At 44.0% G+C, this 22,028-nt stretch overlaps 1 protein-coding gene across 4 annotated transcripts in view; it reads right to left on the reverse strand.

Moving 5' to 3' along the window:
- Nucleotides 1–9,927: 9,927 nt before the first annotated feature.
- Nucleotides 9,928–22,028, reverse strand: part of LRP4 (LDL receptor related protein 4) — a 164,193-nt gene continuing 152,092 nt past the window's right edge. For 3 of the 4 annotated variants that reach the window (XM_073604324.1, XM_073604323.1, XM_073604322.1), the window contains exon 38: nt 9,928–11,040. In XM_073604324.1, the coding sequence (XP_073460425.1) occupies nt 10,708–11,040 (333 nt within the window). In that variant the 3' untranslated portion in view covers nt 9,928–10,707. Of the gene's footprint in view, nt 11,041–20,984; nt 21,046–22,028 lie in introns of all 4 variants that reach the window. The other variant, XM_073604325.1, reaches the window with a different exon arrangement.

Below are 22,028 nucleotides of genomic sequence, written 5' to 3' on the forward strand. Positions count from 1 at the left end.
CAAATAACGTGAATTACACTCAAAAAATCCAAGTGAATGAAACTGTTATAAAAATAAAAAAAATAAAGTTCATAAATATGGTGTTGTATCCACTGGGGTCAGACACAAGGGGAGGTTATGGTGGTCTTCATAAATAGAAACTGCCGGTCTAAGCAGGCTCTCAGAACTCTCACCTTATTATTAGTCAATTCGGGCATCAATAAATGTCTTTGCTTGATGTTGTGCACTGTAGCGTGCTGATGTAATGATGGCCGAGTACCCTCTATATACCCTCTATATCTGGCAATGGCCTGTGGGGAAAGAAAGGGTTTTCCCGCTACAACGCACCACATCAAGCAAAGACATTTATTGATGCCCGAATTGACTAATAATAAGGTGAGAGTTCTGAGAGCCTGCTTAGACCGGCAGTTTCTATTTATGAAGACCACCATAACCTCCCCTTGTGTCTGACCCCAGTGGATACAACACCATATTTATGAACTTTATTTTTTTTATTTTTATAACAGTTTCATTCACTTGGATTTTTTGAGTGTAATTCACGTTATTTGTTACACACATATACACAGTTTATTTATGTAAGTTTGTATGTGATAGATTTGATGTGCGAGATCTCATATATTTAATTTCACCGTTTTTAGAGTGTAATGTGTACACTTTTTGATTTTGCTGCAGCCCACTTAGGATATCATCACAGTCAGTTCACTTCTATATTATTTTGAGTATAGTCACCAATACCATTTTATTATTGTTTGTGATTGTCACCACATTCTTTAAATTCACAGTAGTGCGAAGGACACTAACATATACAACATATATAGGGATAATAAGAATGTTTTCGTTCTCACCTCCCTTCATGCAGACACGACGGTCCAAATTATTATGGCGACTGGTGTTGTGGAGAAACCCCTCTGTGTCCACGAATATAACCTTAACATGGGAGGGGTGGACCTCAACGACCAGTTGTTGGCGCCATACCTAGTTACCCGTAAGGCCAGACGCTGGTACAAAAAAGTGTGTTTATTTCAATTGGCTTTGCTGAACACTTATGTGCTACACAGAGCTTCAGGACGGACTGGATCCTTCCTTAAATTCCAGGAAGAGATCGTCAGAGCCCTTCTGTCTACAGACGGTGCTCCACCTCACCTTTCCCAAACAAATGCAGTAAGCCGGCTGCATGAGAGGCATTTTTTTTTATGTCCTCCCGAGTACCCCTACCCAACGAGCCCCCCAAATATGTCATGTTTGCAGCAAGCGCGGATATAGGCGTGACACCCGGTATTATTGTCCCTCCTGTCTTGACAATCCTGGTCTTTGCATTGGTGAATGTTTTGAACGCTACCATACACTAATTGAGTATTAGCGTAGGTACAGCACTGCACAGACTAGGACACACTTTCACAGGGTCTCCCAAGATGCCATCGCATTTTGAGAGACCCAAACCTGGTACCAGTTACAAAAGTTAAAGTTACAAAAAAAAGTGTAAAAAAAAAAAAAACACAAAAAAAAAAATAAAATAAAAAAACCAAAAATAGTTGTCGTTTTATTGTTCTCTCTCTATTGTTCTGCTCTTTTTTACTGTATTCTATTCTGCAATGTTTTATTGTTATTATGTTTTTATCATGTTTGCTTTATAGGTATGCAATTTTTTTTATACTTTACGGTTTACTGTGTTTTATTGTTAACCATTTTTTTATTTTCAGGTACCCATTCAGCTGCAGAGCGGATTTATTTAACTTGACAGCAACAGCGTTTGCTCCCACGCTACATAAAGCCGTGACTCCAGCGCTGTCGGAGGTGATTTCACCACCACAGTTACATACTTCAGCATATATGCCGAAGCGTGGGGGCAGCAGTGGGTGGAGGAGCGATTTGCTCCTACCTTTTACGGGAGGATGCCCCCATGCTTCGGCATATATATATATATATATATATATATATATATATATATATATATATATATACGGTGCATGTATGCCCATCATTAGAAGTGGGTGGATGAAGGGAGGTATTCTAATGGTGGGCATACCCACCGATCCCGATCTCTTTTTTTCGTTCAGCCCACAGGCTTCATGAAAAAAAGTTTACAATATATGCCCAACAAGGACGTTGCTGGACATTAAGTGGATATACCAGAATTATGCCTGCAGGTTTAGGTATCATCTTGGTATCATTAATTTCAGCCAGCGGTCGGCTTTCATGTAGAAGCAATCCTAGCGGCTAATTAGCCTCTAGACTGCTTTTACAAGCAGTGGAAGGAATGCCCCCCCCCACTGTCTTCCATGTTTTTCTCTGGCTCTCCTGTCCCAACAGGGAACCTGAGAATGCAGCCGGTGATTCCACCAGCTGAGCATAGAGCTGATCAGAGACCAGAATGGCTCCAAACATCTCTATGGCCTAAGAAACCGGAAGCTACAAGCATTTCATGACTTAGATTTCGCCGGATGTAAACAGCGCCATTGGGAAATTGGGAAAGCCACACACCGATCTTGGTGTGGTCAGATGCTTTGAGGGCAGAGGAGAGATCTAGGGTCTAATAGACCCCAATTTTTTCAAAAAAGAGTACCTGTCACTACCTATTGCTATCATAGGGGATATTTACATTCCCTGAGATAACAATAAAAAAAATATGAAAGGAACAGATTAAAAAATAAGATAAAAAAGCTAAATAATAATAAAAAAAAAAATTAAAAAAAAAGCACCCCTGTGCCCCCCTGCTCTCACGCAAAGGCGAGCGCAAGCGTCGGTCTGTCGTCAAATGTAAACAGCAATTGCACCATGCATGTGAGGTGTCACCGCGAAGGTCAAATCGAGGGCAGTAATTTTAGCAGTAGACCTCCTCTGTAAATCTAAAGTGGTAACCTGTAAAGGCTTTTAAAAATGTATTTCGTTTGTCGCTACTGCACGTTTGTGCGCAATTTTAAAGCATGTCGTGTTTGGAATCCATGTACTCGGCCTAAGATCATCTTTTTTATTTCATCAAACATTTGGGCAATATAGTGTGTTTTAGTGCATCCAAATTTTAAAAGAGTGTGTTTTTTCCCCAAAAAATGCGTTTGAAAAATCGCTGCGCAAATACTGTGTGAAAAAAAAATGAAACATCCACCATTTTAATTTGTAGGGCATTTGCTTTAAAAAATATATAATGTTTGGGGGTTCAAAGTAATTTTCTTGCAAAAAAAATTATTTTTATCATGTAAACAAAAAGTGTCAGAAAGGGCTTTGTCTCCAAGTGGTTAGAAGAGTGGGTGATGTGTTACATAAGCTTCTAAATGTTGTGCATAAAATGCCAGGACAGTTCAACCCCCCCCCCCCCCCCCCCAAATGACCCCATTTTGGAAAGTAGACACCCCAAGCTATTTGCTGAGAAGCATGTTGAGTCCATGGAATATTTTATATTGTGACACAAGTTGCGGGAAAAAGGCAAATTTTTTTTTTTTTTTTTTTTTACACAAAGTTGTCACTAAATGATACGTTGCTCAAACATGCCATGGGAATATGTGAAATTACACCCCAAAATACATTCTGTTGCTTCTCCTGAGTACGGGGATACCACATGTGTGAGACTTTTTGGGAGTCTAGCCGCGTACGGGACCCCGAAAACCAAGCACCGCCTTCAGGCTTTCTAAGGGCGTAAATTTTTGATTTCACTCTTCATTGCCTATCACAGTTTCGGAGGCCATGGAACGCCCAGGTGGCACAACCCCCCCCCCCCCCAAATGACCCCATTTTGGAAATTAGACACCCCAAGCTATTTGCTGAGAGGTATAGTGAGTATGTTGCAGCCCAAATTTCTGTGTGGAGAAGGGATAAAAACTAAATAAACTCAATTAAAACCCGTTTTTCTTTTCATTTATTTATGATTGCATTCATAAAGAAAAGTCATTGTTTAGCTCTCTGGAGCCCAGTCTGTAGCCCACTGGCACTGGTTGTGCACCCCCTAGGACCCCAGCAGTACTAGGCTCCAGTCTCTGACCATCTCCCGTAGCATGCTCTCAGTCTCTGACCATCTCCCGTAGCATGCCTGCCATCTCTGACCATCTCCCGTAGCATGCCTGCCATCTCTGAACATCTCCCATAGCACGCCCCCAGTCTCTGACCATCTCCCGTAGCATGCCCCCACTATCTGACCATCTCCGGTAGCATATGCGCAGTCTCTGACCATCTCCCGTAACATGCCCTCAGTCTCTGACGATCTCCCGTAGCATGCCCCTAGTCTCTGACCATCTCCCGTAGCATGCCCCCAGTCTCTGACCATCTCCCGTAGCATGCCCCCAGTCTCTGACCATCTCCCGTAGCATGCCCCCAGTCTCTGACCATCTCCCGTAGCATGCCCCCAGTCTCTGACCATCTCCTGTAGCATGCCCCCAGTCTCTGACCATCTCCCGTAGCATGCCCCCAGTCTCTGACCATCTCCTGTAGCATGCCCCCAGTCTCTGACCATCTCCCGTAGCATGCCCCCAGTCTCTGACCATCTTCCGTAGCATGCCTGCCATCTTAAACCATCTCCCGTAGCATGCCTGCCATCTCTGAACATCTCCCGTAGCATGTCCGCAGTCTCTGAGCAGTAACCAACGTATCACCTGCATATCTCAAATGCTCCATGGTAAGTGAACATATTCTGCCAGTTGCAGACAATTCGATCCCCTCAGCTTGATGTGATATCAATCTGACCATCTGTACATCTTCCAAACACTATGCATGGTGAAGGGCCACCTGCTTATATAAAAACTTGATCGATTTTTAGGTAGGCCACAACACTAATTAAAGGTTGGCATGGGGCTCACTCAAAGCATTTGTTACCCCAACACTTCATATTCCTAATATGTGCCTGCTGTACAATATATTTGTATGAGAAAATATCCTGTTCGCTCTGTTTTGCTTCCTTTGTGTGAAATCCCTGGTGTTCCCATTAAAAGCTGACCACAGGTAGGTAGGCCACAACACTTTTATTCCTATTACAAGGAATGTAAACATCCTTTGTAATAGAAAAAAGAATGGTAGTTCCTCTTTATGGAGAGATCTGGGGTCAAAGAAGACCTCAGATCTCTCCTTTACCTTTAAAAGCAAAATATCAAAAAAATTCTGACCATTTGCTTTATATAATAAAATAAAAAAAATAAAGTTTTCTTCCACCCTGGACCAGAAGTGACTTCATGATGTTGCTCTGGTCCTCCAGGGCCATAGAAGTGGAGGACAGGATGCCACTGCCTGGAGGGAGGTCGGGCCCTGGTGGCCGAGTACCACTGGCATTGCTCTGTAGTGATCCCCTTTACCCCCCCCGATATATAAAAGGTTGTCAGGAGCCTAAAGTAGGGGTTGAGGAGCTGGGCCAGCACAGAGACAACATTAGACCCCCAGGAGAGGCAAGGGATATGACGTGTAAGGGGGCTGTGTTAGGGAACTGACTCTTCCTGGAGTAGTATGTGCAGCACAGCGGCTCAGTGGTTAGCACATCGGCATTGCAGCACTGGGGTCCGTAGTTCACATCCCTGTCCCCCCCCCCCCCCCCCACACTCCACAGACAGGCTTGTTGGTTAATTGTCCCTGGTATGAGATTCTACAGAGAGTGTACAAGATGGCGGCCTCCCCCCCAACCTGACGATCAAGCAGAGAAGATCTGTAGAGAGATCCATTCACAACAGGAAGAGTCACATCTCCTAGCAAGTTCAACATCACATCACAAGAGAAGAGAAATGGATTTATGGAAAGGAAAAACTAAAAAATAAAACCTGTAAAATCCTGGAAGTGTCAGAGCTTTTCTCTGCCATGTGATCAGGTGGTGACAGGGTTTCTTTATGTTCTGTATACAGTGGGGGACGGGTTAGAAGTTGTATGGGGGAGGTAATGCTGTCTGGAGCCCCATTGAGATTTCCCCTCACTTCTGTCCTTGGAGTTTTCCCTAATGTCAGAGCATGAGCAGGGGTCACTAGCACAGGAAGTGAGTGCAAACAACCCCAATGGGGACACCTGACCTGAATTCTCCACACTCCATACATTACAATGGAGGAGAGGTTGGGGTCAACCTCCAATCAGTCTGCAGGATTCTTCCTCCTGTGTGTAGAAGAAGCCGGTGTAAGCCCTGAACCTGGGAGAGGACCTGGGGACAACCTGTCCTCCGTGGGGAACTAATAGTCCCAGCACACCCTGGCTGCTGTTTGTACCCTGTTTCCCCTAAAATAAGACCTAGCGTAATTGTCGGTGATGGCTGCAATAAAAGCCCTACACGCCAAATAAGCCCTAGTTAAAGTCCTTGTAGGTCTTCTTTTCAGGGTAGGGCTTATTTTCAGGATAACAGGGTAGGGCTTATATTGCAGCCATCACCAACAATCACGCTAGATCTTATTTTCGGGGAAACAGGGTAGTTCCCCCATGGCCATTCAGCCTTTTCCCAGTCCCGGGCAGGACAGTGTCCCCTCTCCCCATCCTCCACCGGCTCCCCGCAACTTCATACCACACTGACCGCATCTTTCCTCCTGTGCATAGGCAGGCAGAGCGCTCCATTCCAATACCAGAAACAGCAGATTAGTACAACACACCAACTTCCGGTGTGCTCTGAAAACTCTTCCCCCCCCCTCTTTGTTGAAAGGAAGCTGAAGACAGGAAGTTCCATGTGACCAGTGGTGAATGGCGCTGTTCCCGGAGTACCATGTGACCAGGGGGTGTGGTGTGATGTTGGTTTTCTAGAACGCCATCTTAAGTGCTGGCGAGGAGCAATAGATTACAATTACCCGTATATACTCGAGTATAGGTCGATCCGAATATAAGCCGAGGCCCCTAAATTACCACAAAAAAAAAAAAGAAGGGAAAAACGTATTGACCCAAGTATAAGCCGAGGGTGAGAAATGCAGCAGCTACTGTAAGTGGAAAAAGAGGGTCAACAATGCCCATCTGCAGCTGCATGCCTCCCTGTGTCCTGTGTCACCTACCTGTGTCCTGTGCATGTGTCACCTACCTGTGTCCTGTGCATGTGTCCCTGTAGCGATCTGCATCACGTGCAGCTCTACATCCACCGAACAGCATGTGATAATAACATTCGGCGGCCATTCCAGTGTTCAAAAGCCGCGCCGCCTCCTCATCTGTGATAAGCAGAACACTTAATTTCCCAGCAGTCAGCGGTCAGCCTATCACGGACATCCGCTCATCCTCATACCACAGACGAGGATGAGAGGGTGTCCATGATAGGCTGAACGCTGAATGCTGGGAAATGGAGTGTTCTGCCTATCATAGACGAGGAGGCGGCGCGGCTTTTGAACAGTGGAATGGCCGCCGTCTGTCTGCATGACACACTGATCATGTAGGCAGACGGCGATGACTCGAGTATAAGCCAAGGTTGGCACTTTCAGCCTAAAAAAAAAGGGCTGAAAATCTCGGCTTATACTCAAGTATATACGGTAATCTGTGTGTGACAGTAAGGGCAGAGAGGAGGAGGGGCTGCTGGTTCAGATGACAGATGTCCACCAAACTGCTCTCCTTGGATTCACGCCAATAAAAATAATCATTCTACATCGAAGTTTCACATGACCCTATGGGCAACTTTAGTACCTCCATGTAAAGTGTAAGGCTCAGTTCACACTAGTGCGATGACAGACGTCACTTTTGATTAGGGTTGCCACCTTTTCTTCAAGTCAAACCCGAACACTTTAGCAACGCACAGCAATTTTTTTTATACATATATTTTGCTAGTAAATAACTTTTCTAATCATATGAAGTTAATAACAAGAGTTCCCCTTTACATCAGAGTCCACAGAGTTCCCCTTTTACATCTGAACTCACTGAGTTCCCTTTCACTGTAAGGGACGACTCTACAGACTCTGATGTAAGGAATAACTCTGGGGACTGTAACATAAGGGATGCTCTGGGAACCCTAATTTAAGGGGGAACACTGAGAACTAGGGGCACTGTGAGGATTTATATAACAGTGCCCCTTTACATTACAGTTCCCCTAGCAATCACAGTGCCCCTTGCAGTCATGCCCCCCCACCTTTCCTCACTCACTGCCTCAGTCAATGCCATTCCTCAGGCCATGCCCTCTGACATGTTTCGTCCCACCCACCCACCGGGGCTTAATCATTGAGGTCACCTCTATAATTAAGCCCCGGTGTGTGGGGTGAAACATGTCAGAGGGCATGGCCTGAGGAGCGGCATTAACTGAGGCTTTCACATGTACACATCTATACTAGGATCAGCTAAAGTAAGCAGGGGTTTTAAGTTTAAATGTTCATTGCTCATTGGATGAGTTTTTACGTGGTCATCCCTACTATCCTGAGTGCTACTGGGGCTCTACGCCTCAGCCTGGAGTGGCACCACCAAGTACTTATGGCCTTATTATTTTTTTATCAGGTTTTGAGTAAAGTTCCACTTTACATTTGCACGACTGCAGCTCACAGCATGGGTTCCCGATGCATCCCTGTTCACTGATTCAGGTCCAAATTTTTGCCTGACTTTGCACCTGAATTGGACCAAAAGATGCACAGGACCCTTCTTCAATACGAACCATGGCCGCCCCAGAGCTGTGAGAATCGGCACCATTGAGGGCCGGTCACACTCTCCTGTCATGCGTATTGGATGCGGGGAAACTCGCATTCCAATTCGCATATGTGCGAACCCAGCCTAAAAGGTGCTACTAGGTCAGGACATGTGTATATAAATTTTGCATACATAAAACTGAAATCATATAATAAATGTGGGTTTGGGCATTGTAAGACGTATGGCTGTGTACAGTGTAAATTATGCCTGTATTTTTAGCGCCCAGGAACCACATCTACCACGTAATTCTGCCCAAAGAAATGTATTACAGAATGTGCTGCGCTTGCGAAAATCTATCCATATGCATGAAAGTGCAAGTAGCGGCATTTATGTGCATATACCCATGTAAAGCCTATTCTGGAATACATTTCTATATGCAGATTGACAGGATAGATGTGGCTCCCGTGCTCCGTGGATACAAACATTTTTTGGCTGTAAAGCCATATGCCATACAATATACCCATGCGTGTTAAACCTCAGTATTAAAGTGGTAGTATACTGTCACACCACTTACACCTACAGGTAAGCCTATAATAAGGTCCAGCATACAGCGCCGGACCTTCAGAGCCGTACCATGAGTGATGTCATCGCGCCCACAGCCACGAAGCTGGAAGGAAGACCGGGTGAAAATAGAAGCCCTCTCAGCGGTGACAGTGCGGCACGGGAGGGCTTCGTTTTAAGGCAAGCCCCTCATAATGTGCTAGTATGCAATGCATACTAGCATATTATGCCATTGCCTTGCAGGGAATTTTTTTCTCCAACTGCGGTTTACTAACACTTTAAAGCCCAACTCCAGCTTTCTGTCCCTTTAAGATAGTTCATTTGGATCAAGCTGGTCCAAACAAACTATTATCGTCACTAACAACTGCGCCTGCTGTGAGCACTGTGTAAACTGTATCAGCTCCCACTCCCGGAATAAAATCAAGAATTGTATTTTTTTTTTTTTTTTTTATGAGCGAGTACAAGGGTCGAGGGTTTTTCTGATTGGCTGAGGTGGAGTTTAGGATTAATCCACCCAGCACTCCAACACCAGCCAATCAGAGGAAGCCTACTCATGCAGATAATACAAAGCTTCCTGTTAATTGCTAAGCAGCGCTTATCCCAACCCTATTTTTCTCTAAGAGCAGGATATGAAGTCCCTGTCCAGCTGTCAGAACACAGTGCTGTATACATAATATAGGTGAGGCTACATACAGTCAATACAGAGCTTACAGCCGACGCACCTGTTCATGTAGTTTGGTCCAAACAAACTATTTTAAAGTGACAGTATGATGGAGTTTGGCTTTAATTTTTTTGCAGCATCAGACTTGCATTATAGATAAATAACCCAAATATGTATGTAAAAGCAGAGACCGCATTCATTCCAGTTGTCCAATCTCAAAAAAATGAGAAAAAAAAATACGAAAATCTATTTTTATATTAAGTTATCACAACAAGTCTAAAATACATTGGTTAAATAAAATAGAAAAAAAAAACATATCCAGAAATCCTTGTTAAAAAAAAAAAAAAAAAAAATTACAAAATAAACAACTCGCTGCGGACAGTTTTTTTTTTTTTTGCTCCGGCTTAGTATAAAAATTAGAATTTTTTTAAAACACCTTAGGAATCAGTGCTGAACCCATCCAGGGCCTGCAGGGCTATGGACATCGATAGGGTAACATGAGAGGAGTGTGAGCTTTGAGTTAGTTATTATTCTTTGATGTCTTGGCACAGATACTGAAGGCTGGTATACATCAGTCATTATGTATCCACTCCAAATGAACATCCACATCGGTAACACAAGGCAGTTCCGTTGGGGCTTGTAAATCATTCGGCATCAATGCTTGTGTGCTGAACACTGAATGTTCTTAGCCCGTACCTAGGAAATGTATGTAGCTGAAGAGTATAGTATACCACCGATACGTGAACAAGGTCAGCTTATAGGGTTTTTCCAAAAGGGGGACACTTCTCTCTGCTCCATGAGATGACAACAGCAGCTAAATGGTGACACACAGCAGAACGTGTACCAAAAAAACCCCCCCAGAGAACCCAACTGGGCATAAATGATCAGCAACCTTTGAAACGTCCACTTTTGTCCAAAGGTAAGGAAGCCAGATTCTCAAGGAAGATATAGAGACTCCTTATTAGTAATACTGGGCAGGAGGTACACCATCCCGCACCTCTTATATGTCCTCTTGTCCCTCACACCTCACTCTCGGTGGCAGGCATGTGCTTCCCTCTCCAGCCAGTATCTGGTAAGGAGACCCGACGTTCGGGGCTTGGTGGCAGTGTGACGCTGCCAGTCTCTGACTGCTCTTCCTGTAGCAGCTGTTGTGTTTCAGTCAGGTCGAGTGAGGCAGTGCTGGCTTGTAAAGACACAGTGTCCGTCTTGATGCACACGTGGTCCCGAAGGATGCTGGCTCGGGACGGCTTCACCTGCTTGAGGTCATCCCATTCGCTTTCATCCCCAGACAGTAAGCCGAAACCCTCCAAGATTCTGATCTTCTCCTTGGTGAAGCCATTGTCGGGAACAGCCTAGAATGGGAAGAAGATATTAAGCAATTGTTAATACTTGATTTAGTGAAGTGTGGAGAGAAATGTGAAATCCGAACTCTGGGAATGAGACAATCTACCCTTGCAGTAACCCCCCCCAAGTTAAATGCTTGTTTAGTCTAGAGTGGGAGTTTCCTAACTTTCGAAACAAAGGGCTAGTTCACTACTATTAAAATTTTAGGGGGGCCAGACTCTGGCCAGTGGGGGTAGAAAATGTCCCGGCATTGGTAAGAGCAAACAATGCCATAGGTTTGGTTGTCAGTGGGAGGAATAGTGCCCCATCATTGGTGTCAGTGGGAAAATTAGTTCTCCATTATTGGGGTCAGTGGGAGTAATAGTGCCCCATCATTGGTGTCAGTGGGAGGAATAGTGCCCCATCATTGATGTCAGTGGGAGGAATAGTGCCTTTTATCAGTGAAGGAAAAGTGCCCCAAGAGCCGGATAAAGGCAAACAAAGGCCCACATCCGGCCTGCAGTCTGCAGTTTACAGAACCCTGTCTTAGAGTGCAGGGATAAGGTGTAATACTTACCCCACTGCTGGGCCTGGCAGGCTTCCTCCATCCACAAGACTGGTCAAGCACTGTCGCCTCTCAAAAGGCATTTTGGGCCACAGTCACATACTTGCCTCCTCCATGTACAATATAGGGTTAATAGCTCTGAACTGTATGCGATGATACCAAGGAACTGCCTATAGCCTGGAGCTTTAGGCAGAATAAAACAGTGCTAGAGATTGCCAGACCGAGGGATAAGGTAAAGCTGACCATACACTGAAAAGAAAAATCTTCCATCCTGTTCCTTCGAATTTTCCCATCACCGTGGTCAAAATCAAATGCCGATTTGACCCCCACCAACGGTTAGGAGATCAAACGAGTGAAACTGTTTTATGAAATTCAATTGGTGTATGGCCAGTTTTAGTACTACACCTTATCCATGCACCCCATTTAAAGCGGAGCTCCAGGCCTCCCCCACCAAAAAATTAAAAGTCAGCAGCTACAAATACTGTAGCTGCTGACTTTTACTATTAGGGCACTTACCTGTCCAGGGAGCCCGTGGTGTCCTCATCCAAGCCAATTCTTGAATTGGCTCTCAAGTGCTGGAGCCACCATCTTGGGTAAGGGAAACCAACAGTGAAGCCTTGCAGCTTCACAGCAGGTTTGCTACTGCGCATGTGTGAATCGCTCTGCACCTGCCTAATGGGCCGGCTGCCATGAGGGACGAACTTTCAGCTCAGATACCTATCAAAATCAGGTACGCTGCGCCCCCCCCCCCCCCCACACACACACACACACAAATATGGTACGGGGGGGGGTGGGGGGTGGGGGGTGGGGCAGAGGAGGCAGACAAGTGGATCTTCACTTTTTGGGTGGAGCTCCGCTTTAAGCCTTGCAGTACAGGATGGGGTTGGGGCAATGCAAGGGTAGATTTGGTCTAATTCCCAGAGTTCAGCTTTAAAGAGTATAGCAATGCTGAAGCCGAAGAAGAGTGTGACAAATGAAGACAATTTTATTCTTGGTCAGCAGTAAAGAAAAGAAAAAAAACAACCAAACTGCAGAAAATGGACACAAAGGGTAATGTGCTGGGAGCTTAACAGGAGAAAGCCACAGATGTGAAGCGACCCATACAAAGGTTTCAAATGATCACGTCCGACACCTGCGTATGTGTGTGTAATGATCACAGTGAAGCATGACAACTTGCAGATCAGTCATTTAGAATAAAGCTGGCCATACATTACTCAATTTTCTTATTCAATTCCTTTAGATTTACCTTCAACTATATAGTTCAAGGGCCTGGCTCATTGCATACACATCTAAAGGGTTTAGATTTGACCTCATATTATATGGGCTTTGGTAAAATCAGAAGGAAATTTTACAAGAAAATTGTATAATGCATGGCCAGCCATAGTCTGCAGACTAGGAAACAGAGATTTGTACCGACGCCTGATCACTTACTGAGATGAGGGATCATCATTGTGGGAAGCTTGCCAATTATAGAAGCTGTCATTGCTTACCGTAAGGCTATTTTCACACTGGGGCAGGTGGGCGCCGGTGGTAAAGCGGCGCTATGTTTAGTGCCGCCTATTCGGCCGCTAATGGGGCGGTTTTAACCCCCACTAGCGGCCGAAAAAGGGTTAAAACCGCCTGCAAAGCGCCGCTGCAACGCTGCCCCATTGTTTTCAATGGGAAGGTGCATTTTAGGAGCGGTGAATACACCGCTCCTATAGTGCTGCAAAGATGCGGCTTGCAGGACTTTTTTGACCATCCTGCAAGGGCACCGCTCCAGTGTGAACGCCCTCACATTGGAGTGAATTGAGTGGCTCTTTCAGGGCGCTTTGCAGGGGCTATTTTTAGCACTATAGCGCCTCAGTGTGAAAATAGCCTAAATATTGCGGTGAGGTGGTGAGCATTTTTCAGATTAAAAATCAAACTCGAAAAATGTAATACAAATTATACCCTTACAAAGCCCCCCCCCCCCGACACAGTGCAAGAGTCAACTGCTCGTTAAGTCAAGGGGTGCAGGAATAAGGAGTAATACTCGCCTTACTCCTCGCTCCTGTAGGCTCTCTCCGTCCATGTGACTGTTACCTTGAAGCCTTCTCTCTAAGGTGCTCCTGTCCGCAATCGCATGCCTGCCTCCTCCATGTACAACACAAGGCCAAAGGTCTTGCTTTGCACATGACAATGAGGGACTGCTCACAGCCCAGAGTAAGAAGAGGACAGCACTGATTGTAAGGCGAGTCATGCAGTCTCTTCAGTGCCCCCTAGACCTAAAGAGCAGCGCGGGGGAGCCCTACTGTAAGGGTAGATGTCAAATTTCTAGAGTTGGACTTTAAATATCTAATTGTAGCATTGGAGTCTGTTTAAGTGAAGCCGTCAAGCCATTAAATATAGGGTTGAAATTATTGATAGATAGATAGATAGATATCGATCTATATACAGTCAGGTCCATAAATATTGGGACATCAACACAATTCTAATCTTTTTGGCTCTATACACCACCACAATGGATTTGAAATGAAACGAACAAGATGTGCTTTAATTGCAGACTTTCAGCTTTAATTTGAGGGTGTTTACATCCAAATCAGGTGAACAGTGTAGGAATTACAACAGTTTGTATATGTGCCTCCCACTTTTTAAGGGACCAAAAGTAATGGGACAGATTAACAATCATCCATCAAACTTTCACTTTTTAATACTTGGTTGCAAATCCTTTGCAGTCAATTACAGCCTGAAGTCTGGAATGCATAAACATCACCAGACGCTGGGTTTCATCCCTGGTGATGCTCTGCCAGGCCTCTACTGCAACTGTCTTCAGTTCCTGCTTGTTCTTGGGGCATTTTCCCTTCAGTTTTGTCTTCAGCAAGTGAAATACATGCTCAATCGGATTCAGGTCAGGCGATTGACTTGGCCATTGCATAACATTCCACTTCTTTCCCTTAAATCATGAGCAGTTCCTTTCCTTCTCCATACTCTTCTCTTCCCATCACTCTGGTACAAGTTGATCTTGGTCTCATCTGTCCATAGGATGTTGTTCCAGAACTGTGAAGGCTTTTTTAGATGTTGTTTGGCAAACTTTAATCTGGCCTTCCTGTTTGAGGCTCACCAATGGTTTACATCTTGTGGTGAACCCTCTGTATTCACTCTGGTGAAGTCTTCTCTTGATTGTTGACTTTGACACACATACACCTACCTCCTGAAGAGTGTTCTTGATCTGGACAACTGTTGTGAAGGGTGTTTACTTCACCAGGAAAAGAATTCTTCGGTCATCCACCACAGTTGTTTTCCGCGGTCTTCCGGGTCTTTTGGTGTTGCTGAGCTCACCGATGCGTTCTTTCTTTTTAAGGATGTTTCAAACAGTGGATTTGGCCACACCTAATGTTTTTGCTATCTCTCTGATGGGTTTGTTTTATTTTTTCAGCCTAATGATGGCTTGCTTCACTGATAGTGACAGCTCTTTGGATCTCATATTGAGAGTTGAAAGCAACAGATTCCAAATGCAAATAGTACACTTGAAATAAACTCTGGACCTTTTATCTGCTCCTTGTAAATGGGATGAGGGAATAACAAACACCTAGCCATGGAACAGCTGAGCAGCCAATTGTCCCATTACTTTTGGTCCCTTAAAAGGTAGGAGGCACATATACAAACTGTTGTAATTCCTACACCGTTCACCTGATTTGGATGTAAATACCCTGAAATTAAAGCTGAAAGTCTGCAGTCAAAGCACATCTTGTTCGTTTAATTTCAAATCCATTGTGGTGGTGTATAGAGCCAAAAAGATTAGAATTGTGTGGACCTGATATAGAGTATATATATATATATATATATATATATATATATTTATATTTATATATATATTTTTTTTTTTTTTTTTTTCCTTTACATTCCATTGAATATGTTTAGCCATGGTCAAGATTCACAAAACCAGCTGAACAGAATGAAAGCCTTTGTCAAGTAAAACAGATCAGATGTATGCATTTCACATTTTCTACTCCAATCACTATTTTCAGACTTAACAACATTCTTCTATGTGTACTTAAAGTATATATTAATGTAAAATCTTGTTTTTTTTTCTATAAAAATAACAAACATCTTATACTTACCTGCTCTGTTGTAGTGGATTTGCACAGAGCATCCCAGATCCTCCTCTTCTGTGTTCCTGGCCCCTCCCTCCCATTGAGTGCCCCCACAGCAAGCAGCTTGCTATGAGGGCACCCGAGCCGAGCCACAGCTCCCTTTGTCCTCCTAGACTCCTGTCCACCTGGTAGTAGCGTTTTGGCAGAAAAACAGCTTCACATTTGTAAACTTGTGTAACGCATTGAGGCACTTCAAGCACTTGGGCATTAATTCATTTCATTGGCTAGAATAATAATTTATTCTGCTCATTGAAATGAATTAACGCTCAAGCACTAAACACGCCTAAGCACTTAGGCACATTTATATGTGTTTGCATGCGTTTAGGCATGTCAAGCATTTTGTCTGCCAAAACACTGCTGCCCCTGGTTGTGTTTTTTTTTTCTGCCTCTAAACACCCATGTGTGAATGGACACATAGGCTAACATGGAGGGGCATTAAGAGGGAGGTAAAAAATACACCAGGCGTCCCTGGGAGCAGCTGAAAAAATGTCCAGTGTACATGAGGCCCAAGTCTCTTACTTACAGAATCATAAGGTGAATAGTAAGCAGTGCTGTGTTCCTACAGCAGAGTGAAATGAAATAAGTCGGGCTGAAGGCTTCTCCACCATTCATGGGAAGCCTTGTATTTATATCAATGAATACAAGGCTTTCTCTGATTGTAGTAGAAATTGTACTTTCCTCCGCCCACTTCTCCACCTCAACCAATCACAGGAAGCCTTGTGTTCACTGATAAAAATACAATTCTTCCCCTAAATAATGGAAAAGCATTCAGCCCGACAATTTAGTTCCAGCAGCAGAGGGAAGGTTGCCGCTTAGTGTACGTAGCTAATGCTACTACAGTATACTGCAGAACGCACAGCAGTCACATCGTTCTGTAATGGAAATAGTTGGTTTGGGCCAGCTATTTAAAGTGAAATGAAAGCTGGAATTCTACTTTCAAATCTTTAGATTGGGGAAGGGCTGTGAAACTTTTATTGCTGTCTGTGCCCCCATTGCCCTGATGACCACTGGCACCGAGAAAAAGCATTCAAATAGAAAATAATTCAAAATTTGAGAGCTGTCCCCAGAACATGAGACCAGCAGAAATCTTGCAATGTGGATACCTGTTCTGGAGACAATTCTCAGAGTGAGGAATTGCCCTCATTTTGGAAGATTTCCTCTGACATTCAGTTTCATCTCTAGGACAGGAAGTGAAGGGAACTTTCCCTAATGGTACACAGACAGCAAAAAAATTTATTGGTGGGGATTTACACTTCCCTACCCAATCCAGGACTGAAAAAAAAAAAAGTTTTGCCAATACATACACTTTAAATGTTTGTTTTTTTACTTTAGATACTTCGGTTTAGATACAGATCTCAAACAAAAGGGGTGTTATTAAAATGGTTCTAAACACAGAAGGGTTTTTTTACCTTAAAGTGGTTGTACCCCACTTGGTTATTTTCAGGCACTCGCCTGTCTTCCTTAATGCAATGTCTCCAGTGTATCCTTTTTATTTAAAAAAAAATGCCATTCTATACTGTATTTCCAAACGCCGCTCACGTGATCGGCCGCTGCTCCCTCTCCCAATCTGACAGCTGCATCGGGAGGGGCCGAGAATACCCCGTTACTCGGGAGAGGAGGCCGCTCACATTAGTGCCGAGAGGCACTTGGAAATACAGTATAGAATGGCATTTTTTTTTATAAAACAGATACACTGGAGACATTACATTAAGGAAGACAGGTGAGTGCCTGAAAATAACAATGATTTTTGTAGGAGAGGAGGGAAGGGGCAGGCACGGACACAGCTGACAGGCAGGGAGGAGGGGCGAGAGAAGGACAGAGGAGAGCTGCGAATGACGAAGGCACATAAACTGACCACTGTCAGGGCTCAGCAGCCATGATATACTGTGCTAAGTTTATAGAGGTAAGTTTACAGAGGTGAGGGCAGAACCAGGCAGAATCAGCCAGGTATTTTAGAGCTTAGCCAAATGACACAGCACAAGCACTGTGCCATTATTCATGCTTTAAGGGAACAGGATCCATTTTTTTTTGTAATGCTTTAATGTGCTCTATGCATTAATGTAAACATCTGCATGCAGCTTCCCCTCAAATACTTACCTGAGCCCAATCTCCATTCAGTGATGTGCACATAAGCAGAGGCCTTCTCGTTGCATTGGACAGAGGCAGCAGCAGGAGCCATTGGTTCTGCTGTCAATCACAGCCAATAAGGACACACCAGGGAGGCGGGGCTGAGCCCTATGTGTCAATGGACACACAGAACCAGCTTGGGAGTAAGCACACACACACAAGTGCTCCTATTGCAAGCAGCATAAATATAAATGTTGCTTTCAGAATAACGCAGAATAACGCAATTTAATGCAAAAAGCGTTAACACCACCATATCGAATTTTAGTGATGCAAGCCGTTTTATTAAAGTACAGAAAAGGGAGCTGGTAATGTGCAAAATGTGAAAACAAAACTTTGTTTTAATTTTAGACAAAATGTGGTTGCTATTTCCAAGTAGTGCATACTGCGCTAACCAAAAGCAACCCATGTGCATTCCATTTCAGGAAAACTGATTATTATTGGTTGCTATATGTCGCACATCACCACTGCCCTTTATCTCACCTGGTTACATAAACCTGATGGTCTTTCCACAATGGGAGACATATGTGAATATTAAGAACCTCAATTACTGGTCTCCAGTTATTTTTACACTAAATGGTCAAGAAGGGATATAATAGCACAGAGACAAGTGATACACAAGACGATCGAGTCTACAGAAAATCAATAGCAAATCCAACTTACGTTTGGTAAGTACACCACATGCTCACACAGTTAGAAAAGATGACCCAGACTCCAAAAGGGATATCCTTGGCAGCTCATCAGGATATTTTTTCCAGATGCCTCACAGACCCTCGTATGAGATAAAACATACGAGGAAAATGATCCAGACTTTTAATGCCCCAAATTGGTTTGTGTCTTTAGTCTTTGTAAAAAGTCAATGAATTGATTCATGTAGGACTAGAATTTTTTTTTTTTTTTTTTACACCGGTCCAAAAGATTCTCCTTGTAGAGTGTATTGTTTACATTCACTAACCCTGTACTCTTTCCCTATTTACATTTGGTAATTTTTCATACAAGCTTGGTGTGCCATATGAAGGCCACTATGGGGTTGATTAACTAAAACTGGAGCTTGCAAAATTTGGTGCATCTCTGCAAAGAAACCAATCGGCTTTCAGATATTATTGTAAAAGCTTAATTGAATAAGCTGAAGTTAGAAGCTGATTGTCGTATTTAGACATTTACCTATTTAGTATGTAATTTATATATATTTTTGTAAACATTTTTGTCTTCTCTTTTGTGTAAACTTTAATAAAAACATTGAAACAGAAGCCGATTGTCTACCATGCAGAGCTGCTCCAGATTTTGCACTCTCCAGTTTTAGTAAATCAACTCCATAGAAGTTCTACCCCTATGGGTATGGGTATTCCCCCTAGGGCAATCAATCCTTATATGTCTATGTCCATCTTATGCTTGAACCACGGAAAGGCCAATGGAAGAATAAATAGAAAATTGAACATTCACAAGGCCTTTAGACACTTGTGCATAAACTCATTTCATAGGGCAGTAGATTCAATGGCCTATCCTACATACATTTTTCGCAAAAAAATAAACTGGTGTGGTACCTTTAGCCTTGGTTCACACCAGAGGCGGCACGACTTGCAGGTCGCCTCACCGAGGTGACCTGCACACGACTGCCCGGGCGACTTACAAAACGACTTCTGTATAGAAGTCTATGCAAGTCGCCCCAAGTCGCCCCCAAAGTCATACAGGAACCTTTTTCTAAGTCGGAGCGACGGATTAGAACGGTTCCATTGTACTGAACGGGACGCTACTTGTCAGGCGACCTAGGTCGCCTGTCAAGTCGTCCTAGTGTGAACCGAGCCTTAATGGCAAGAAATTTACCACACCTGGCACATCCAAAAAACATTTATCACACTTAGCTGATCCAAGCTTACCCCCTTTACCTAACCCAATACTTGAACCTGTTATTGATCCTAAAGCTGGCCATACACAGATAAAAATATATTGATTCCTCCCCCCATCCATGCTAAATAGCCTTGATGGACGAATGTCCTGCGATTGTATACCCAATACAGTTGGTTTGCTGCAGTCGCTGACCATCTGACTTTGAGATTTGTCAAACTGGGTGATGTCAGCAGGGTGACTTGTTGCTTGAATTTCGGCCAATTCCCAGGAATTGGCCAAAATTTGAGCCATGTATGACCAGATTAACCCCTAAATTTAAAGCGACCCAATCAGTTTTGTAACAAAAGCCAACAGGAGGTCCCATGCGATAGGAGAGGTATTATTCTCACCATTTCGGTGGCCTGTGTCTTCTACCACTCTCCTATTCTAGTGCCGTAGCCACCCTAAGACCTTTCATCATCTAACACCTCCAAAAGAGTGAGATGCCCCTAGTTTCCATCCACAAACTGGTGCCTTCCTCCAAACCTTACAAGATTGCCGAGTCCAGTGGTGATGTAGGGGGTTGGAGGATGGAACCACAGCTGCCAGCAGGGAATATGTTATATGGCACACCCAGAAGTGTTGGATGGCTGCAGCACCCAGAGAGTGGCGTCTTTGGAGAGTATAGTAGAAAGCTTCTGCTATCAAAGAAAATTGCTGTTTGTTTTTCGCCACTGATGAAAATCAACAAAAAAGTGCCAGATTAAGTGGATTAAGATTCCATAATCATTTACTGCTAATAAAATTAAAACATTAAGAACATGAAAGGCAGCCAATGCGTTTCAGGGGCTGAAACAAGACAAAATAAACTCTCATGGACTTCCAAGATGACTGGCACTCTGTAGATTTCATTTGATTTCTCAGGGAAGGTCACGGTCCTTCTTGGGGGACCAAACTTTGTGGCAGAGTTGCCGAAGTTCAGGAAACAAACCTAAGCAATGCTCCATGACTGAAGAATACAAGATCCACATCCACCTTTACGTGTTTTGAAGCCCCTGAGAGTCACTTTAAGCTATGCTATTTGTTTCCTACAAAGAACCAGAAACCTGTGCGTTACAAGTGTTGTGCGTCCTTTTGCGCCATGCATCAGCTATGAGAGGCTATGAGAGGCTGACTGCAGTAAATGGTAAGTCAGCCATGTTATCTGGATAGAAACTCCATACACAAGGGCTTGTTGCATCTGGAAAACATACCCAAAAGGGAGAAATGGGGGACACACATTTCAAAAGCAATGGGAGTGGAACTTAAAGGGCAGTCACTCACATGCAGCAACAACCAATACCTGCAGGTGGGGAGAGGACTCAGAACAGGAAAGGAGAGAGACTGTCAGAAGGGACAGAGTGCTGCAGTGGATGAGACAGTGTGACAAGAATCGGTCAGGTGACAACACTCGAAAGATGCCAGAAAAGTCAGTGAGTCAGTGGTTTCAAACAAAGCAATACACATAACATGGTGCAAAGAGCAACAGTGTGCAGTAATCTACAACAACACATTCTCTCATTACTTCACACATGCTGAACGGCTGACATCAGGACAAAGGCAGATATACACATCTACTTCATCTTTGCACCTGCCTAGCCTTTGCACTTGCATCAGAGGCTTTAATGGCATATTCACCTTTACCAGTAAACTGACTATGCAAGCAAGGGGCTCTTATAGATAAAAACAAACTGTGCGGCTCTGACTGAAGTTGGAGAATGGCCTTGCTATAGGTGTAGGCCATTTAGATACATCCAGAGGCTTCAAAACTCCCAGAGACAGGATAATGCGGTCATGCCTCATTTCTAGGTCATTGCCAAGACACTCCCAGCCATTTCCTACACCAGTGATGGCGAAACTTGGCACCCCAGATGTTTTGGAACTACATTTCCCATAATGCACTTGCACTCTGCAGTGTAGTCGAGCATCATGGGAAATGTAGTTCCAAAACATCTGGGTTGCCAAGGTTCGCCATCACTGTCCTACACCAACACAGGAGCAAGCTCTCAAACTCCTGCACATATATGCTCCAATATCCCCTCCTTTGCGGAGTACAGAACTACGGTGACAGGGGAGAGGGGGTGCATGTGAGGGGTCTGAATCAGCTAGGAGGGTCACAGCAACAAGGCAGGGGGGACACCACATCTGAGTGTTTTTCGGTCAGGCTTCAGGTCTATACCAATAGCAAGGGCATTATTTAACATTGCGTTGCTCAAGGCTGAAGTTTGTTTTTATCTACAGATGCAAATAACCAAACCCTCCAGTGCTCAGACAGTGATATATCTGAAGGGGGTCACGTAATGCTTTGTACAATCAGCCTTCCTCAGACAGGGAAATCTCAAAAGTA

The sequence above is a fragment of the Aquarana catesbeiana genome, linkage group LG11, assembly GCF_042186555.1.
Source record: "Aquarana catesbeiana isolate 2022-GZ linkage group LG11, ASM4218655v1, whole genome shotgun sequence".
In the NCBI taxonomy this organism is placed as follows: Eukaryota; Metazoa; Chordata; class Amphibia; order Anura; family Ranidae; genus Aquarana; species Aquarana catesbeiana.